This window comes from Meriones unguiculatus, chromosome 2, assembly GCF_030254825.1.
Source record: "Meriones unguiculatus strain TT.TT164.6M chromosome 2, Bangor_MerUng_6.1, whole genome shotgun sequence".
NCBI lineage: Eukaryota > Metazoa > Chordata > Mammalia > Rodentia > Muridae > Meriones > Meriones unguiculatus.
This window is the reverse complement of record NC_083350.1, coordinates 85,481,645-85,501,896: the sequence shown is the minus strand read 5'-3', so window position 1 is coordinate 85,501,896 and position 20,252 is coordinate 85,481,645. Positions and strand designations below refer to the sequence as shown.

Sequence of the window (20,252 nt, the reverse complement as noted above, 5' to 3'; positions counted from 1 at the left end):
CATTTGGAGAAAGAAGTGAAAATTTCTGGAATAACCTTTTCCATGATGCCTGTGCATAGCCTTAGGGTCGGCAATTCTATTACTTATGTGGGCACCACCTATGGCACAGAAGCTTGTGAAATTGTTCTTCCTGCACAATGAGATGATTGATACAAGCATATTGGGGGAAGAGGTGGAGTTCTGAGCTGACAAGGCAAGAGCTTCAGTTAGAGACCTCTCTTTTGAAGACTGCTTTTGCTTTGTGAGGTTCTCAGGGAACCTCTTCTGGTTGCAGGTCTCAGTAACTATTTGCACTGTGCATTGGAGGCTGAGTTGGGTTAATCTGTTGGTTATGAAATGCCAACCACTTCTTCTCCTAATTGCGTTGTTCCAAGGGTTCCTGGATACTGTCTTCAACAGCTGGATAAAGGCTCTGCCAGGGTTCTCTTCTTGCCCCAAAATTCTGGTAGATTTATCTGAGTTAAATTTATCTTCTCCCAAAACAGACCCCAGAGACTTAAGCTGTTTAAACATCAGCCAAAGCTGGCAGATTTCATTTCAATGGAGGTGTAGTTGCTAATGCTGGAAATCAACCACTCAAAGAGTGAACAAAGGAATGGGATTAATAGAAGAGTCTGGACCAGTACTGCACCAGGAATGCAGCAGTATGGAGGTGGGGCACAGCTCTTCTGAGCAACACCTGTTGTTTTAAAAGCTGAGAGTTCATTTACTGAATCATATCTGAGGAGCCTGGTTGGGTTTTCCTGCATCCATTCTGGGCTTGGATGCTTGATTTTGCTTTGTGATGCTCTCAGGAGACAGATGCATGCCTTCTGCTGACTTTATGTTGGTTCTGAGGTGACACATTCTGACTAAGACAGCTCCTATTTAGATGCTGTGTCTTCTTGCTTCAGTCCTTACATCTCCTTTGCAGGTATTTTTCCTTCCACTGATCTCAATGGACTTGAATGGATGAGTTTATATTCTCTTGCTTTCAATCCTCCTTCTGTATTCCATCAGTATGGCCTAAGGTAATCTTTTATTCATCTCTTAACATGAACAGGAGCCAAGGAAGGCTAACAATTCCATTTTCCACTGGAAAGATGCCCAAGGACTGGTTTGTTATGCCCAAGTCTGGAGGACCCCAAAGACCACCAAGGAGCTGATTCAGATGCAAACGCGGTAGGGCCCTTATTACAAGCTCAAGCTTGGGCCCACACCATCACCAATGCAGTGGTTCTCAAGTGTAGAGCTTCAAGCTCAGGGAGAAAGAGATTTTTATTTAGGGTTATGGCAAGGTTTGGGAAATTCCAGCTTAGCAGTTCTATGATTGAGTGACATTTAGCAAATATTGGGTATCCAGAGGAAATTGTTTGCCTAGAGGGCCAAGCCATAATTGTTTTACTCAACCTGTTGTAAATACCTGAGTAAATTCCAGGTATTCACTGATTAGCCATTACTAGGGGTGATGGTTAAATAGTACCAGAGGTGAGTGGTTGAAGCATATGGGAGTGGGGGTAATCCTTTTTGAAACTGGAGTTTATACCCAGGTCATTTACCCTTAAGATGGAGTTTCTTTTTCAGAAATTGTGTTACACAAGCCTCACAGTTAACAACAGAAGCATTTACGGGAAAACAAATTAACAGTCTGGTGAGATTTCAGGGTGTGTATGGGGAGAATAAAGCAACATTGGACCTTGTAGCTGATGCTGAGGTCCTGAGTATTCTCTCTCCAAAAGCAGGATCTAAATGCAGGTCTACATGGCTTTATCTATGAACATCTTAGGCATTTTCTCAAAAAATGGGCATTTAACTGGTTAAAGCATTTTATCTCTGAAGTGGGAAGAGAGGAGTACACTAGTAATTACATCATTGTCATTGCTACTATCATGGTTATGGGGTGAGGAATATGGTTGGCCTTTGTCTCTAGTTTCTGACCAGTAGCCTTTAATTCAGTGGAATTTCCTAAGCAATAGGGTATTTATTCATGGTGAATACCTCTGACTATGCCCAAAGGTGTTCTTATTAGATAATTCAGGCTGGGGGCTGGCTATGCTAGAAAGACAAATCACGTGATTCAATGGTTGGCGCTTTGGGCCTGTGATATTAGCCCAACTTCTGGGATCTGGGGATCTAATGACATACCCATTGTATCAATTAATCATGCTGTGGAATAAAAACAACCTGAAGGCTGGATTCAGCTTCCTGGCTAGTCTAGCAAGGAGGCTGATTGCCCTGAGGACATAGACTACCTTTGTGTCGCTTTCAGACCTTACCTTACTGGTCTTGATTTGTGTCCTTTATCACAAAGCTATAACACAAGCATCCCACTTTCTCGAGTTTCTGAGGTTGCCTAGGAGATTGTTGAGCTTGAGGAGGTAAGAAGAACTCCTAAACTATCCAGTTGGTTAGAAAGTGCAGCGATCTCAGAGTCCTGGAATTCAGCAGGTGACATCTGAAGTGGAGGAGACACTTTTGGAACTGTGACCTGAAACTTTCAGAGTCTGTGTGAATTCTAAGTAGGTTGGGTCAGGGTAGCATGACCATAGTTACCACTGCTTGCTCACTACAAAGTCATTGCCTTGTCACCTGACTTTGAGTTCTTACTTCAAGGCATTGCACATTTGTAATAGAGCTCTTGCCAGATTTAAATAGTATACTTAAATATGTAAAGAAAATACTACCTACACAAAGTGTTTTATTTGTCAAACAATCTCCACCTTTGTCCTCAGCCATTGAATAGTGTGAGAAAAACTAAGAGCCTCAGCTTGGTAACTTATAGTATGGGAGCCTGTTAAAGTGACTTTTATTCACCTGAAGTCTCCAAGACTTACTGCCTTCTCTGATAACCTAGGTCTAGTCCTGGAAGCTTCTAACGGCTGTACAATATAATCTAGGCCTAGAATGTGTTTAGCCTCTGAGATTTACTGCTGAAAAAGGTCATCTTTTCTTGTTCTTTCTGAACTCTGGCTGGCTGGTTCAACTCAGCTCACTGGCTCAAAACTCTTCTCCAAGCTGACTGATTCAAACTGGCTTTTCTTAGCTTCTGACTGAATTGCTATGCTTGGCCTCATACTAACTTTGGCAGTATGTTCTAATCTTCTGGCTCCTTCCCATCTGGCTTTACCTGTGTCTATCTTGTTCTCTCTCTGCAGCCTGTCTCTTTACAACTGTCCTGGTAAAATTGTCTCTTCCCTTTTTGTTGTTAACCCAAGTCCTCTTTTTTCCTGTCCCTTCTGGTGAGACTTGGGTATCTTCTATCTCTGACTCTTTCTGTCAGATTGTTCTCTGATTCATCACTTTGCCTGCTTCTCAATTAGACATCACTTTCAAACATGGGTGCTTCCTTCTACAAAGTAACTTTACCTTCATTATTTGGGATTAAAGGTGTGTGGCATGTCTGCATTCCAGCCAGATCACACAGAGCTAGGTCTTCAGATGTGATCCCTTGGCATAGCAGCCATGTTTCTAAGTTAAAATTCCTCTAGAGGAGCCATTTTTAATAAATAAATTCCCTTACAACTTTAGCTATTCTGAGCACAATGGCAGTCTTCAGAATCCTCAATTTTACCTCTGTTCCATTTGTTTTGTAGTATAATCATAGTGAGTATTTACTCACTATGCAGTGAAAGAATAGGGGACTCAAATCCTTGGAGACTTGAGCAAAAGGAGCCCAAGGGAACATGCACTTCTAGCCACAACCATGTCAAGGGACACTAAGTCCAGGGCACTAGGAAATATGCTCAATGAATTCTGAATCTTCCTGACACACTTCATCTACCCAAGGCATTGGAACAGTTCCCCCCAAATTTCTCCAGGCTATTTTCAGGGCCTGAGAAGACTTCCTTGTGGTTCATTCTCCATATGGTGGGCCTCACAGCTCGGTCTACATTTAGGCCCGTAGTGTGGGTTCTGTTCTGACTATTAGGGTACACCTTCCACACACAGCTGGATATAGGAAGAGATGAAAGGAATGTGAGGCCAAGACTGCATTTGTATCTTCTTGGCTTTGGGTCCATTCTGACTGCTCTGGTTTGCTTCTTAGACTGGCAAGCACTGAGGTGTCAGGTCTTTTGTGATGATGTGTGCTGATCTTTCACTGGATTCTGTGGTCTTGATACATATTATCAGTCATGGTATCCATGGACACAAGGTTTGCCAAGACCTGAGTCTAGTAGTCAATCAGCAAACCTCTCTTCTTCTGTCTCCTTATTTAAACACAGGGAGCTTCTAGAACCTCACATACTAAACCCAAGTCATGAGAATGCAGGAGCAGTGCTGCCTGCCTCTCTGTTCTGGATGTGATCTATATCTGAGGCACCATCCAGTCAGTCTACATGCGGCATGCAGGGATTCTGAAAGTTTTCCTATATACTTGAATTTCTTGTTATTGTTATCGGTGGTGGTGGTGGTGTGTATGCATGCTAGGGTGCACATGTGGAGTCCAGAGGACAACTCTGTGGAGTCATCTCTCTCTTTTTACCTTTATTTGGGTTGTAAGGAATGAACTCAGGTTGTAAGGCTTTGTGCAAGCACCTTCATGCCCTGCACAAGCTTGCTGATCCTCATCATGAACTAGAAAAGAGTTTATTTTTAATTGAGATGTACTGTATCAAATACACATCAGGTTTCAAGGACCAAGACAAAGGAAAAGAATAAAATACCTTGTTTCCAATTGACTGTGTGCTGAAATAATTTTGGATATACTAGGTTCTAAACAAAAAGTGTTCCTGAAATTGGTGTCTTTCATTGTGTTTTGGTGGCCTTTAGTTGAATTTTGTTGGTAAGTGATGGTTTTCTTTGCTCATATGTCTGATGTTTTAGTATTCTGGATAGTCAAAATGATTGCCCTAGAACTCTAATTTTAAATAAAGGGAAACAGAAAGATGATTAACCAAAAAAACAATGGTAGAAACAAACATGACTATATTGACATGGCTTAGTAGGTAGTTTGAAATCATATCAAGGACCAACCATTTTTGTCATTTCTCCCTCAAACCCATCACAGTTACGATCCCTACTGAGTGACAACATTTGACCCATCACTAATAAAACAAAGAAGCCATCAACAGACCAGTGAAAGCCTGAGGCAGCCTCAAGCAAGCAAACTGTCCAGTAAAGGCTTTCCTATTGGTGGTGAAGGGTGACCAGCTAGGTAAGGACATCCAACACTGACAAAGGAAAAAGTCTGCTCAAATGACACAGAGGAAAAGGTGTGCCTCTCCGTCATGGTAAGCCGCACAGGGCTCCACAGGCCTCACTGAACAACCACTAGCCATGTCACCAGAACAGTTACTGGGACAGGGGACACAGCTGCATCCTGGAGTGTGCCCTAGTTTCCACTGAGGTGGGCCATGTGGCCTGAGACAACGCCCTGCTTATTTCCTATACAGACTTATAATTAAACCTCATTAGTGAAGAGACCTAAGGATATGCCTGTATCCTGAAGTCTTGAGAGCAGCTAATCTAACAACACATAGAGGCCACAAAAGGAAGCAACCGAAGGTCTGGTCCTGAACTGGTGGCTCATGTCAGTGCCACAGAGAGGATCTCTGCACAAGGCTGGGTTCATTCCTCACTTCCTCCTGCTGTGTCAGCCTCCATTTAGAAACCATAAAAGCAAAATACATGTTTTCTGATCTCTTACAGCTAAGCATGGTTTGTTTGTTTTACTTTTAAAATGTAGCTGTTGTGCACATGGTTCATGTGAAATTTCTGTAAGACAGCATCTTAGAAACATGGTACCTTCAACCAAACTATGCCCAGGGTAATATGCTTTCAGGTTCCTACCCCACCCATTCTTCCCTGCCCAGCTTTGCCCTCCCCTGGGACTTCTCCTTTTCTGTCTCCCAGTCTCACATACCCTTACGACTGTTCAGTGTGGAAGGGTAAACTTTTTACTTTATTCTTGTGTCTCATATGAACTTTATCTTCTCTTTCCTCCCCAGAATTTTAAGGCACACAGTGCAATCATGATGGTGGGAGGGGAGTCCCTCTATCCAGGAAAGAGTCTCTATGGCCCTGTCCCTGGGCGTGTGCTCTTGATGTTTTGAATTTCTTTCTATATCAACACAGTTTAGTCTGAAGTCATACTTTGAATACAAAAAGCTATATATAACCCAATGTCTTTTGTAACAAACCTAATTTTCCAGACTAGGAAAAATTATCTCTGGCTGAATGGGATGAATAGAAGAGAGAGGGAGAGAAAGAGAGAAGGATAAAGAGAGAGAGAGGAAAGAACCACATTTTAATGTGCTATACATGGATATCCATTATATGAGTTGCTGTATTCAGTTGCGCACCATTTGTTGTATGAGGTCATTAATATTTACTATTGATCTATCTTTTAGTAAAGCTGTGGTTAATCCTAAACAGCTGTATAACCAAATCACCACACAGAGCCTGGGATTTATCTAGTTAACCTAGAACACAATGCTGGGCAATAGTTACTCCATCCTAAACCTCCAAGTCCGCATAGTTCCTACCATTCAGATTTTACCCATTATACTTGCTTTTAGGTGATATCTTATGTTCAGTTCATTTCTCCACCTTGTTCCAAGACCTTGCCTCCAGCTTCCTTCCTCTCCTGCCACTCTGGACCAGGATGTCCCACCCTGTCCTCTTCATTGCTAAACATTGTGGCTGGTTGTTTCAACTGACAAATTGGAGAATAAATGGTGGCATGTTTACACAAACTTGAGACAGGTGGTGCTTATGCAATGTCCGGATTGAAACCAGATAGTGGGGGAGGGGTGAGAAATCAGCATTTGAATGGGCAAGGGTAAGGTGTATATATTCCAAAAGAACATTGTATCTAATATAACCCTCAACAATATAAAATCCCCAGAAATAAGTGCAATTAACTATCTTCATATATAAAGAAATGAGATGGAGGAATATTAATGGCAAAATAAATGCCAGTGACTTAAATCTTTAGATTTTGCAAAAGCTTTGTTTCTTTATTTGGGAATTCTGACTGTCTACACTTGGCAGTTTTCTAGTGGTTGGGATGTCTCCATATATTCAGGATGATCTCTGACATCAACTGCTCATTTTCTAGAAAGAGGTAAGAGTATGCACAATATCATAATATGATGTAAAAACAATTGTGAATAATGGTTCTAAAAGATTCACACCCTAATCCTCAGACCTGTGGTTATGTCACTGTAGAGCACAAGACGAACACTGCAGATGTGCTGACACTTACAGCCTTCTTATCAGGAGAGGAACTAGCCCAGTATCACCTCATGATGAAGAGGATAGCAGAAGAATCCACTGACAGAAAAGAGGACTGGGATGATGTGAAGCATGAGGGACCTGACCCATTGTTGGTGGCTTAAAAGACAGGAAGGAAGCCATGGCCTAGGGATGTGAGCAGCCTGCAGAGCTAAAAATGCCAGCAAGAGGCCTCAGTCCTTCAACCATCATCAGGAGCTATATTTTGCCAGCAACCTGCATGGCCCAAGACACTGATCCAAAGGCCTGCAGGACTAAGCACAGACCTTGACTGTGGCTGTAGGAGATCTGCCAGAGAAACCAGCTGAGCCCACCAAACTTCGGCCCTAGGAAACAGTTAAGATAATCCTATCTTTTGAAGCTACCCAGGGTTGTTTTTTCTCTGGTGACCACAAAAGGAACTGAACATGTATAAGATATAACTGACTCAGACAATGTCCAATCAGGAAAGGAGAGAACAGTCTAGATGCTTAAGACAGAGATTTGATTCATGAGACTGGTGAGAGCCCTGCACGACAGACTGCGGAGCCTGAGAGGGAGGGTGACGGGTGGCGTAGGAGCCCAGCATTCCCAGCCTCACCTCCTCCTGTTTCAGAGCCTGAGGCCTTTGAGCTACCTCCTCTCAAAGGAGAATACCTGTCTTCGCTTGGTGAGACTTGTGGGGCAGAAGTTCTGAACTCATGCTGAAGACAGGCTTATGAGGCCCTAAGTATTCCTCCTGAGTTCGCTCACGGGCCTGTGGTCACCATGAGAGCATACTCGGGTACACGGAGGGAGGACAGAATCCAGCTGCCATGGTGAAAAACAGCCTAGATAGTGATCAGCTAGCCTGCAGGCTAGAGTCACTTAGCCAACCCCTGACAGACCTCAGACCCATAAGTGCTAAACACTACACTTTTGTTTGCTTCTAAAATTTGTGGTTGTTTGTTACATAGAGCTATTTCAAAAACAAGTGACTCATGCACCTGGAAATCAGGAAGCTCTCATCACTACTGGTTTGGACGGTGAAATGTGGGAGGCATAGATAGCTCAGAGGTCAGGAGACGTCCAGCATCGCAAGCTGAGGCCCACAGCCTGGCATTCAGCACTGCCTGGCTGAGATCTGTCACCATTACCAAGGTTGGTGGAGACACTGTGGCTAGTGCCGTTGGAAAGTCAGCAAGCTGTCCCGCCCTCTGGCTGGAGCCCACAGAGTTCACTTGTACTTATTCTAGCTACCTAGAACAAGGCAGTTTATGAAGAACCACAAGAAATACCCAGTCATAGTCTACATATTAGCAGCTTGGCTGTCCCCTAAGTCTTCCAACTTACAGGGCTCAGTTAGTCCGGTAAACCTCACTTTACTGTTCTAATGTGCTGGTGGAGAAAGTTGCCTCTGTCTCTCACGTTCCTTTGGGAGTGGTTGAGTGTCTGGCCCTGAGTTCTTTCTCATGTGTATGTTATCTCTTTACTACATTCAGTTGGGAGACTGAAGGCTGACATCCTCCAAAGGACCACTAACCAAGCTTGTGTTTACAGTAGATTTAATGGAACTTTCTGGCAACCGGCAGAGTGGCAGTGCAAAAGACAAGTAAAGTGAAACTTACTGTCTGTGCATACACACAAACACACACACACTATCTTTCACTCATGTTTTCATAAACACACACAATAATAAGCACAATAAATTTTAAAGACAAAAATAAATATTTAAAAAGTACATTTGGACACATAATAGCAGAGCCATAGAAAACCCAAGACAAGACAGATAAAAGTAGCTCAGAGAAGAAACAATGATTATTTAAAAAAAAAAAAAAAAAGGCAGACTGCAAGTGGTTTCTCAAAAGAAAGAATGGGAAAAAAATGAGAGAACTCACCACCAGCAGACCCCAAACCAAAAGAAATGATACAGAGAGTGGGCAAGCATTAGGGAACTGAGGCTAAAAGAAAAAAAAAATATGGCTCCCAGAGAAGGTCAGCGCTGTCCACATGCACTTTGCAGCTGCTAGTCAGTCTTATCTCTGTCACTGAATGTGTTTGTCAAAACTCACAGCGCCATCAGCTAAAAGGATAAGATTTACTTAAGCTTCTGTAAAAGAAAGGTTAAAATAAGTTGACCAATATTTGTCAGCCTGTTTCTGGACTTTTCTTCTATATTGTTGATCTCTAGGCCTACTCTGCCAATAACACAATGTTTGCCAGCACTGTCTACTCTCTGTCAATAGCACAAAAGTATCCCAGCACTAACTTTGTAGTAAGTCTTGAAATCCTGTTAGTGTATCGTTCAAGCTTGTTCTTTCTCAGAATCATTTTAGCTATTTTACATAAATTCTGTTTATATATGCATTTTGAGAATTTCTATAAAAATCTGCTAATCAGAGTGTGCAAATTCTATGGGTCAATTTTAAATAATATACATATTAAGTAAACATATCTATTTTCCCATTTTTATGTTTCCCTGATATCCCTCAATATGTATGTATTTCTTTTTCAAATAGTCTTTTTCTATGCAGCGCAATTTGACCTTGACCACACGATTCTCTGCCTCACAAGTGCTAGGGTCACAGGGATATGCTACTAAGCCTGCTATTAGACCTGCACAATTATTTTAAGTAATTATAAGCAAATTACTTACATATCCATCAGTAAGTAAAATTATTACACATATCTCAAATGATGAAATATCATCTATCTAACCATGTGAAGATGGTTACTTGAAGCCAAACAAGAAAAAAAAAATCCCTTTCCTTGGTATCTTACAAAATAGTTTTTTAATTACCATAGAAATGGAGAAAGACTCCGAAATTTATCATCATTAAGCTGATTAATTTATCATCATTAATCAGACAAGAAAAGGAGGTCCAGTATTGACAGAGAGACTGCAGAAGTTCAAGCACAGTCCTCCATCACGTCTAGGACAGTACCGAGAGTCACCATGATCAATACTGAGCATGATTATACCCCAAAATAAATGGAACGGAGGTAAAAGGGGGAAGTCTGAAGGCTGACAGTGTGCTCTGAGAAGCTGGAGCAGCCGATACTGATATTTTGCCTGATTAAGTTACTCAACATGGAAGGATTCTTTAACCATCCACCCAGATAAGAAAGTCAACAAACAGAATGAAAGACCAGGCTGACCTCCAAATTCCCCACGGAGACATTTATTTACAGGAGATAATGGAACAAAACACAGGCGGTTCTGAGGCTAGGCTCATGGCTCAAGAATATTAGGATTGCCAGCCACAGGCATTCATCTTCAAATATGGACAATTCAGATTACAAAACAATATTACAGAACGATTAATTTCATTCAGGAAAACCTACATATCTGTGACATAAGTGTTTGCAAATATCTAGAAATAAAGGCACTACAAAGGTCTGAAAATTTCAACAGAAAAAAAAATCACCAACAGTAATTCTCTCCAAGTAATAAAATTGTAACTGAGTCTTTTTCTCTCATCCTTTGTATTTCTTGAGAGTAATTTAAAAAATTTTCTGTGTAGACAGGACTAAAATTATTAAAGTTCTAATTCTGAGGGGATGTTAGGACTAAGAAGGCTATTTTTCAGTGGTAAAGTGGGATGAGCATGGAGGAACATGGGAAGTTGACTCATTTAAAGGAGCTAGAAGGATGGCAGGCGGGCTTGAGGGGCTTGTGGGAAGGACTCCGTGAGCAAGTTGTTGTTTCTGGATCTGGACTTTCGTGGACTTAGAAAGAATCTGAAACTACAAAGTCCAGTCAGAAGACTGGAAAGAATGAGTGGATGCATTTGGCACACGCAAAGGCAGTTTGGTGGCTTTACCCGGTGGGACAGCGTTGGTCCAGAGGTTACCCGTTAAGAGGCACCACAAGGCTGATATCTCCACACATGGTGGGGAGTGGAAGCTTTCAGAAAGTGATGAAACTGGAAGTTATTCTTTGTCATGGACTCTTCCTCATTATAAGCAAACTTTCTCCTACAGCAAAAGGCCAAGGAAGAAAGATCACGTAATAGCCTGAATAGCATGACCTAGAACTGCACAGATCTGGTGAGAAAAGAAAACAAAAACAAAAATGAAACAACAACAACAAAAAACCCTGCATGAAACTGTATTTAAACAAGGAAGATAAGTATCTTTCATGTTCTGAAAGTTTAAATAAATTGATAGGAATAGACTAACACTTCTATGGAAAAGTGATTGAAAACAATGATAGGTAAAATAAAAATAGCTAACACATGGCCCATACAGATAGAGAGATATGTTCAATATTTCAAAACCCTCCCAAAAAATGCAATTAAAAGTAATAAGATACCTTTCTTTGCCTAAATCAGCCAAAGTTAGAAAGGTTGGTAATACTGAGTGCTGGGGAAGCAAGCTCTTCCATAAACACTGTTGAGTATGTGAATTGGCATATTTCTCATGTGGAAATTGGCATTATATATCAAAATATTACATGGGCGTTTATTTTAGCTGAGTAAGTACATATCTAGGCATGTATAATATAGTGGCAGGGCAAGTGCTGGAGTTTTAATACACATGACTCCAGATACACTCTATTAACAATTGTCAAAACAGAGAGTGGTCAATTCTCCATGTACATAATGATGTTAAATAAGCATTAAAGGTAGAACGGAAGCTGAGTGTGGGGCATGTGCCTATAATCTGAGTCTAGAGGCAGGAGGATTACAAATTGGAGCCTGGCTGGACTTCTGTACATAGGAAAACCTCTTCTCAAACAAAACAAAACAAAGTATTCAGGCATAGGTCCAAGTTATTTGTTGTTGTATCATATTGGTTAATAAAACAGTGACAAGCTACATTTTACAACATAGCCTCATCTTAACTTTATGCATGTTTGTGTCTGTGTTTCTGCATGGAAGCACAGAAAAGAAAACCTGGGCACATACCCAGCGAGTACCAGCGGTTCTTTCTCTCATGAGAGAGCTGTGTGGCTCCACGCTTCCTGGCTGATATGTTTACAGTGAAGACAAACAGGCTTCCAAGCAGAAGAAGAGCTGATTTCAGCTTGAATTTTAAAAATAGAAATCTGAATCTTTAGGAAGTCCATACAGAGAAGAGAACATTTGCTTTATTATAAAAGGTTTGATATAAAAGTCTACAGTTGAGGGCCTGGAGAGATGGACTCTTCCAGAAGGCCTGGGTTTGGTTCCCAGTACTCATATGGTTCCCCACCACTCTTTGTTTCAGGCGATCCAACTCAACACTTTTTTGGCCTCAAGCAAAAGGCACACAAGTGGTACACAGACATACTTTCAGGCACTCACACACACATACAGAATAAAAATAAATAAATATAAAAAGAAGCTTTTTAAAAATCTGTAGTTGCAACTGCCTTTAACATAGTGCAAACCCCAAAATCACAAGGCCAGGGGCCAGGGAGAGACAACAGCTGATGAAAGGAGGAACTAAAGCAATAGTTCTGCCCCCACGACATGCCCAAGAGCTTCACCATATCCCCACACAGAGAGGTATTTGAGTTAACCTCAAAGTCCTAGTGTGCCTTTTACGATAGGTTAAAAGTACAGCTGGCCTTCTGTGTCTGTGGCCACTTCATTTGTCATTCAACCAACCATGGATCAAAAATATTCAAGGGGAAAAAACAACCTTCATCTATACTGAGCACATATAGACATCTATCTATAACAGCATTACTGTTGTGTTAGGTGGGTTAAGCTGTCAAGAGATGATTTAAAGTATATAGTCTAGTGTGCACAGGATATATGCAAATACTGTGACATTTTGAACAGTCAGAATTTCATGTGGTAGGATGGTTCTTCAAAGAAACAACCAAGAGGGTGTGTGTATGTGTGTGTGTGTGCGCGCATGCATGTATGTGTTTATTATGAGCTAAAGGAAAAAAGATTCCTATTTCCAGATGACAAGATTTTTATATCTACAAAGAAAATCCCAAAGAATAAGAATATACACAAAACTGTTTATAAATACTAAGTAAGGACAGAAGAGTAATATATAAAAATAAATAGTATTCCTGTGAACCAACACTGACTACAAACCAAAGTTAATAAAGCAGCTGCTTTATAGCTGCATCAAAAAATAACAAGACACTTGGCAGTGAAGGTAACAAAGGCGTGTAGGACTAGCACCAGAAGAAACTAAGGAGCTCCCAAACAGATAGAAGACACCATGTGATCACGTTTTACAAGACTTGATTTTGATAAATGGAAAAAAAATAGTCAACAGATTCAACAGTTACTGTAAAAGTTTCAGGTGGCCTTTCTCCCCTAAAAGTTGACAGGCTAACTCTGAAATTCATATAGAAATACAAGGGAGTTGGAATAAGCAAAATATTCTAAAAAAAAAAGGAACAAAATTAGATATTGTACAATATCTGATACCAAAACGTCCTACAAAGCAACAGCAACTGAGATACATCTGGGCAGGTGTACAGACGATGAACTAAAACTGGGAGTCCAGAGACAAACTGTTGTTTTTACGGACTGCTTTTTTAAAATTTTCATTTTATTATTTTTTTTTTATTTTAATCACAGGTCATTCACTTGTATCCCTAATTTTAATTTTTATTAATTACAATTTATTCACTTTGTATCCCCCCTGTATCTCCCTCTCTCCTCCCCTCCCTATCGCACCCTCCCTCCCTCTTCTCCACCCATGTTCCTCCCCCAGTCCACTGATAGAGGAGGTCCTCCTCCCCTTTCTTCTGATCCTAATCTATCAGGTCTCATAAGGACTGTCTTCATTGTCTTCCTCTGTGGCCTGGTAAGGCTGCTCCCCCATTAGAGGGAGGTGATCAAAGAGCAGGTCAATCAGTTCATGTCAGGGACAGTCCCTCTTCCCATCACTATGGAACCCACTTGGACACTGAGCTGCCATGGGCTAGGACTGCTTGCTTTTGACAAATGTGTTGCTATGGTTCAAATATTTCCCTCCAAATTTCAGATTTAATTTTCTGGAGCCTAAGAGCCAATGCAGCAGTGTTAAGATGCATGGCCTTTAGAAGGTGGTGGGATGGGAAGGGGTGCTGTGATGGATGGGGTGCTTTATGCCCTTCCTGACCCTTCTACTGTATGAAGACAGCGTTCATCCCTTCCAGAGGATGCAGCAAAGATGCCACCTCTGAAGCAGGGAGCAGGTGCTCTCCAAACCCCTGGGCTGCTAGCACCGTGGTTCTTGACTGTCCAGCCTCCAGACCTATAAGGAAAAAATAATTTCAGTTCAAATAAACTTATGTCAGTTCTGGAGGTTTTGTTACATCAGCCCGAGAGGCATGTCAGGGCCATTCAGTGGTGGAAAAAATAGGGTTCTTGACAAATGGTGCTGGGACAGTAGAAAGGAAATAGGACATTACTGCTATGGACTGAGTATGTCCCCCACGGATGTGCTGTAGCTTTTACTCACAACTCAGTGGAATTAGGAAGTTTTGGGGAGATAGCTAGGGTTAGATGAGCTTGTAAGACAGAACCCCATTAATGAATCTAGTGTCTTTATGAGAAAAAGACCAGAGCTTCCCTTTTCTTCCCTCTTCTCCCCTCTTTTAATCTTCTCTCCCGTCTTCTTCTCCTCTCTTCCTCTCCGTGTCTCTGCCTATGTGTCTCTGTCTCTGTTTTCTCTCTCTCCTTTTTTTCCCTGTATATAAACAGTATGAAACAGAGCTTGTATCAGTACACTGCGAGGCAGTGGCTGTCTGTGAGCCGGCAAGAGGCACTTCATTGAGAAATGAATCTGCCTATACCTTGGCCTTGGACTTTTCTGCCTCTGAAGCTATGAGAAGTAAATGTCTATAACTAACCAACTCACCTAGCCTGTGGCATTTTGTTACAGTAGCCACAGATAACTAGGGTTAGATGAGATTGAGACAGAACCCCATTAGGACAATTATCTCACACCAAATACACAAACTAATTCATAATGAATTAAAGATCAAAATGGACAAGCTAAAACTAAGATTCTTAACAGAAACATAAGTGTAAGTCTTTTCAGTTTTTATTTATAAATTTCTTCATTGACAATTTCATACATGTATATAATGTATTTTGATAACTCTCATTCCTCACTTCTCTTATCTTTCTGTCCCTTTCACCTTTCTTTCCTCCCTATAAATCTTTTCTCCACATCCATGTCATTTGCTTTGTGTTTGGTTAGGGCTGTCTGTGTGGCCAGGGGTTTGGTACTATATTTTGGACACTGATGGGCTCACCAGACTTCATTAACTCAAAACTGCTCAAGACAGTTGAACACTCAACCCTAAATGAGGAATTTATTCTATCACCCACTGAGGCTCAGGGAACACAGCAAAAGAGAAGGCCAAAGAATGGTAAGAGTGAGAAAACAGGAAAGCTACTTCTCACTCAGAACATTCTGGTCTGAAGCTAAAACTGCAGCTGCTTCAGAGAGTTGGCAGGTCCTTGGAGAGTTACAGATAGAGGTACCAAAAGGCTCAGTCATTTCTGCTGCTAAGTATTTCTCCAAGAGAAGCAGAAGACATACATCCATAGGAAACTGCAGTACATGAATCTATAACAGCACAGTGCCTCAACTATGCATGTCAACTGCAGAGTGGAGATATAAAACCCTGCATACCCACACAACAGGATAAGAGTCATGGGAAACAGCATAAAACTCCAGACCTTGCTGTGTCATGGATAGAACCCTGAAAACACAAATGCCACATGTCATATGTGGATGGATGCTTTCTGAGGACTGGGAATAGGATGGTCTGGGTGTGACTGCTAAGGGGGGCGGGCTTCTTTCTAGAGAGACGCATATGTAATTCACAGAATTGGCATTTGTACATCTTTATGAATCTCTTCAAGCCTACTGGATCTTACTCTTACATGGTTTTGGGCTATTATAAAGAACACTTCAAGCATACAAACACACACACACCACATGTGCCTCCCTGCGTACACATACACACAGCTTGCTGCGTAGCCCTGAACAGTCTCAAGATCAGTCCACCTGCTTTAGCCTCCTCAGTAGCTACAAGTCAGCATTCCCGTATTTGTCCTTCTTCACACAGGGACACCTGAGATCTTAAAACAGCAGAAAACACACATAAGCAAGGAGTTAGCCAAATGACTACACTGCCATTTAGAGATATGCATTGCTTTACATCCTTCCGAAGTTTTGTTTTCTCTTTTTCCATGTACTTTTCCCCCAAGTACATGCGGTTTTAAACACATTACCTGCTTTTGTCCCTTTTGCCAGACTCAGGCCTGTATTCCTTGCCTCCTGGATTCTATGTTTTCCTTCTTAATCCCTTGAGAGGTTCTGTGGGACCAGTGATGAGGACAGGCCTGTCTCTGTTGCTCTGTTTGGGGCTGGTGTCTCTCTGATGCAGCTGATTTAGGAGCTTGCTTTTCTTCCACCCTGGACAACCCCATGTTTCTCTCTTAGGTTGGATTTACATTTTCCTTTAGACCAAGTCTTTTTCTTGAATTTGAGTATGCTCCATCTTCTAGTAGATTCTTGGAGAGGGAAAGGGGAGGATACATGGAAGGCAAGTTCATTGAGACTTTTCAAGTTTAAAACTGTTTAGATTCTGTGCTCATGTCTCAGTAGCATTAAGGATCAATACAAGATCCTAGGTTCTGAATTTTAAAGGTCTTACTTTACATTGTCTAGGTTTCAGAGTTTTCTTTCCAGCCCATGAAAACTCATATTTGAGTCTGGGAAGTTTTCTTGAACTATTTCATTGGCAAATCTCTCCCTTCTCCTACTTTCTTCCCTCCTTTCTTTATCTGTGTAGTTTGTGAACCTCATAAACTCAACCTTTAAATAATTCCTGTCGGTCTCTCTCTCTCTCTCTCTCTCTCTCTCCCACTGTGTGTGTTTGTTTATTCTTCTTCCTAGGGGGCAGAGTTCAGCTTTATTTACTACCTTCCTGGTGCTTCTTCTTCAGTTTACTATCAGCTTTCAGTTCCCAGAGCTCTTTTCTCTTAACTGTCCTTAGGAGAGAGACATCATGGAAAGTCATGCTCTTGTTCAGAATCTTCTCTCAGCTCTGATCATATAGCTCATATTTTCTGCTTAAAAAATATTCTAATTTCCTTCAGACTGCTTTCTGTTTCTACCTTGCAACTGAGAAACTCCCTCAAATGACTGATGGCTAATTAAAAGCTCATGATTACAAATTGAAGGTGGAAAGGCTGTCAAAAAGCTCTGATTATGACAAACCTAACTGTAGGGGGAATGGGGCCTTTCCTAAGATCTTTCTCTCTAGTGACCAAAAATCTCTAGCATTTTCTTCCTATCTCTGCCCAGAGGTCTGGGTGCCATGATTCTGGTTTATAGAAATGGGCAGGGAGGGTCAGCATTCAGAAAATCCAATCACTTTACTGTGTTTTCTGAAACTCTGGTGCTTATCAATGTGCTAGCAGTCCCAGTTCCAGAGAACGTGCTTGTTCCTGAGACATTCAGTTTGGTCATTGGCTTGAGATATGCTTCCCTTGGTCAGAAAGGACAAGGTGATCATCGCAGCAGAAAAGGTGAGAACAAGAACCACACTCCTTAGACAGTGAAGACTCTGACCTAAAATCAAAAGACTCGGCAGAAAGTGTATGCTGTTACAGAAAAACTATTAAAACTTACATACAAGATAATGATATGGTCTTATGACCATTCTAAAACCCCAATGAGGGGTCCTGTGACTCACTAGGGAAATGACCTTCTTACCATAGCCCAGGTATGGCATAGTTCTGAAAAACTAAAGATTAACTTGCAGAAGAACAGTAAGGTGTGGCTACCTGTTGGCTGGTTTATGTGACAAACCTGGACACAACTGGCAAGAGGGAATCTTATCTCAATTGAAAAAAGACCTCAACAAGATTGGGCTGTAAGCAAGCCTGTAGGGCATGTTCTTGGCTTATGATTGATGTGGGAGAGCCTTGTTCACTGAAAGCAGTCCCGTTCCGAGGCAGGTGGTCCTGAGTGATATGAAAGGCAGGCTAAGCAAGCCACAGGGGCAAACCAGGGGACAGGACCTCCAGAGTCTGTGCTCCCACACTTAAACAGTTGTGTGTGTGTGTACATGCACACATATGTATGTGAGATAGCATGTGTACATATACATGTGTAGGAATGAGTGTGTGTTTGTGTGTGCTTGTTAGCACATTAGTTTATTCTGTATCTATTTGGCAATCTTATTTCTCTATTCCTTTCTCTACTAACTACACAATCTCTGCTTCCAGTATGTCTTCAAAGCAGCTCATGCGTCTTGGCTGGCTCGCTGACAGGCTAGTAAGTTGGCGCTGATATATCATCTACACTGATGAAAATCACATGGGGTGGTTTTAAGTTCTGGAACTTGAGCCACAGCGTCATGCACACTAGGCCAGTACCCCACCTCTGAACTCTAATCAAAGCTCTTCTCTTTTGCCTCTTAGTGGGGTCAGGCTCTCAAGATGGCACCCAGGCTGGCTGTAAACTTTCAATTCTCTTGCGCAGGGCCTCCCTAGTACTGGCGTCTCAGCACTGAGTGCAGGCCCAGGATGAGTGGTGCTTTTACACTTTGCGAATCATTCCTTGTGCTGTAATTGAGAAATCTGGAAGAAAGGTGCTAAGTTATGACTCTTTCCCACCGATTAAATGAAGACTCCCTGAGATGAAAGAAATAAGAATCAGGAGGGAAGAAAAGTGGCAGTTCCTCAGAAAGGATCTGTTCCTGCCCCAAGTCCCTAGAGAGGATCTTGGGAAAGACAGCATGGTGCCATCTGCAGGAGGCACAGGAGGAGTCGGTACTGTCCTCTCATGTATCTCCTGGCAGAGACAAGACCAATGCCAGAGAAACAAAGGAGAGGTGTCTTCATGGACCACCCGGCCGCATGTCTAGCTGCTGAAAGCTTCCACAGCCCTGCACAGCGGAAGCCTGGAAGCCTCGCTCAGACGCTTTCCCTGCCTGGGAGTGGCTCAAGTACAGAGTGGACTCAAAGCAGCCTGTGGTAGAATAAATGAGTCTTTGTGGATGTAGCATCCAAGACGACGTTGAGATGAAGGCAAATCCGCAGCTCCCTGTGTAGAGGAATGGCAAGAGACTAGACAGCTGCAGGCTGACTGCACAGTGATGAGATTATCCCTGGACACTTAAGCAAGATCACGAAGAAGAGAAGGGAACCAGGAGATAACATGTCGCACACAGGTATAGAGGCTTGAAACAGAAACTGACCTACAGAACCTAAGTAATTCCGTTTTGTAAAAAAACGCATACTTACTGTTGTGTATTCCACTTGGTAATGCATGGGACATCTTTGTAAGTCAACACATATTCTTCTACAATATTATTTTTCTTTGCTACTTCATAGCCCACCTAGCTTAATGATTTAGAGAAACTACACAGGTCTCTTTCTGTTGGGAACTAAGCCCTGGGACCCTTCCTAAGAGCCTGGCCCGCCAGATAAGCACCGGAGGTCAGCAGGCCATAGTTTCTTACGACCCATTGTTCCCAAAACTGTTTGCTTTGGGACACATCCGTGACCACAGATGTTATCTTTGGGCCTTGTAACTCTTTAACCCACCTTCTTAGTCTTGGGAACTTCCCACCTCCCCACCAAGGGCCATGGTATTTTTCTACTACTACTCCCCTTTTCTCGCCCCTCTCCCCCGCCCTGCCAGAGCCGTGTTTTACCGGCAACCGTCTGCTTGTGTCCTTTCTCTCTCTCACCCATCTTTTCCAGGATTGACCCCCTTCGCCCCCACGAATAACTAGGTCCCAGAGCCAGCAAAAACAAGTTGACCACTTCTCCAGGTCGTCTGTAATGAAGCTGGTGGCCTGTCATCTTGGCTGGCCATGCCAATGTCGCACTCATTTAGCTTCTTGTAAAGAATGCTCCAGGAATGGAGATCAATTGTTCAAGGCGCCTCCCTGGGGAATCTCTTAAGAAACAGCTAAATCTGGCTGTCTGTCATGCCTGGTTCTGTGTTCAAGGAGCCTGGACTAAGGAATACACCTGCTCATGCTGGCTGGAGCCTGGTGCCTCACCCTTGGAGCACAAAGGAGGAAAAGTGGGTATGTTTATTAATCTTTCTATTTCTGTGACGAAATACCTGGCAAAGCAACTTGTTCAGTACAGCTCATCCTG

At 42.2% G+C, this 20,252-nt stretch overlaps 1 protein-coding gene across 4 annotated transcripts in view; it reads right to left on the bottom strand.

The window, feature by feature from the left end:
- The window catches only part of Mtx3 (metaxin 3), a 173,750-nt gene that overhangs the window by 82,463 nt on the left and 71,035 nt on the right, over positions 1-20,252 (bottom strand). Inside the window, exon 8 of one of the 4 annotated variants that reach the window (XM_060377782.1) lies at positions 13,801-14,367. The exons of the other annotated variants lie outside the window; for them this stretch is intronic. Coding sequence (XP_060233765.1) covers positions 14,237-14,367 — 131 coding nt within the window. The 3' untranslated portion in view covers positions 13,801-14,236. Of the gene's footprint in view, positions 1-13,800; positions 14,368-20,252 lie in introns of those variants that run through there. 4 annotated transcript variants of the gene reach the window in all.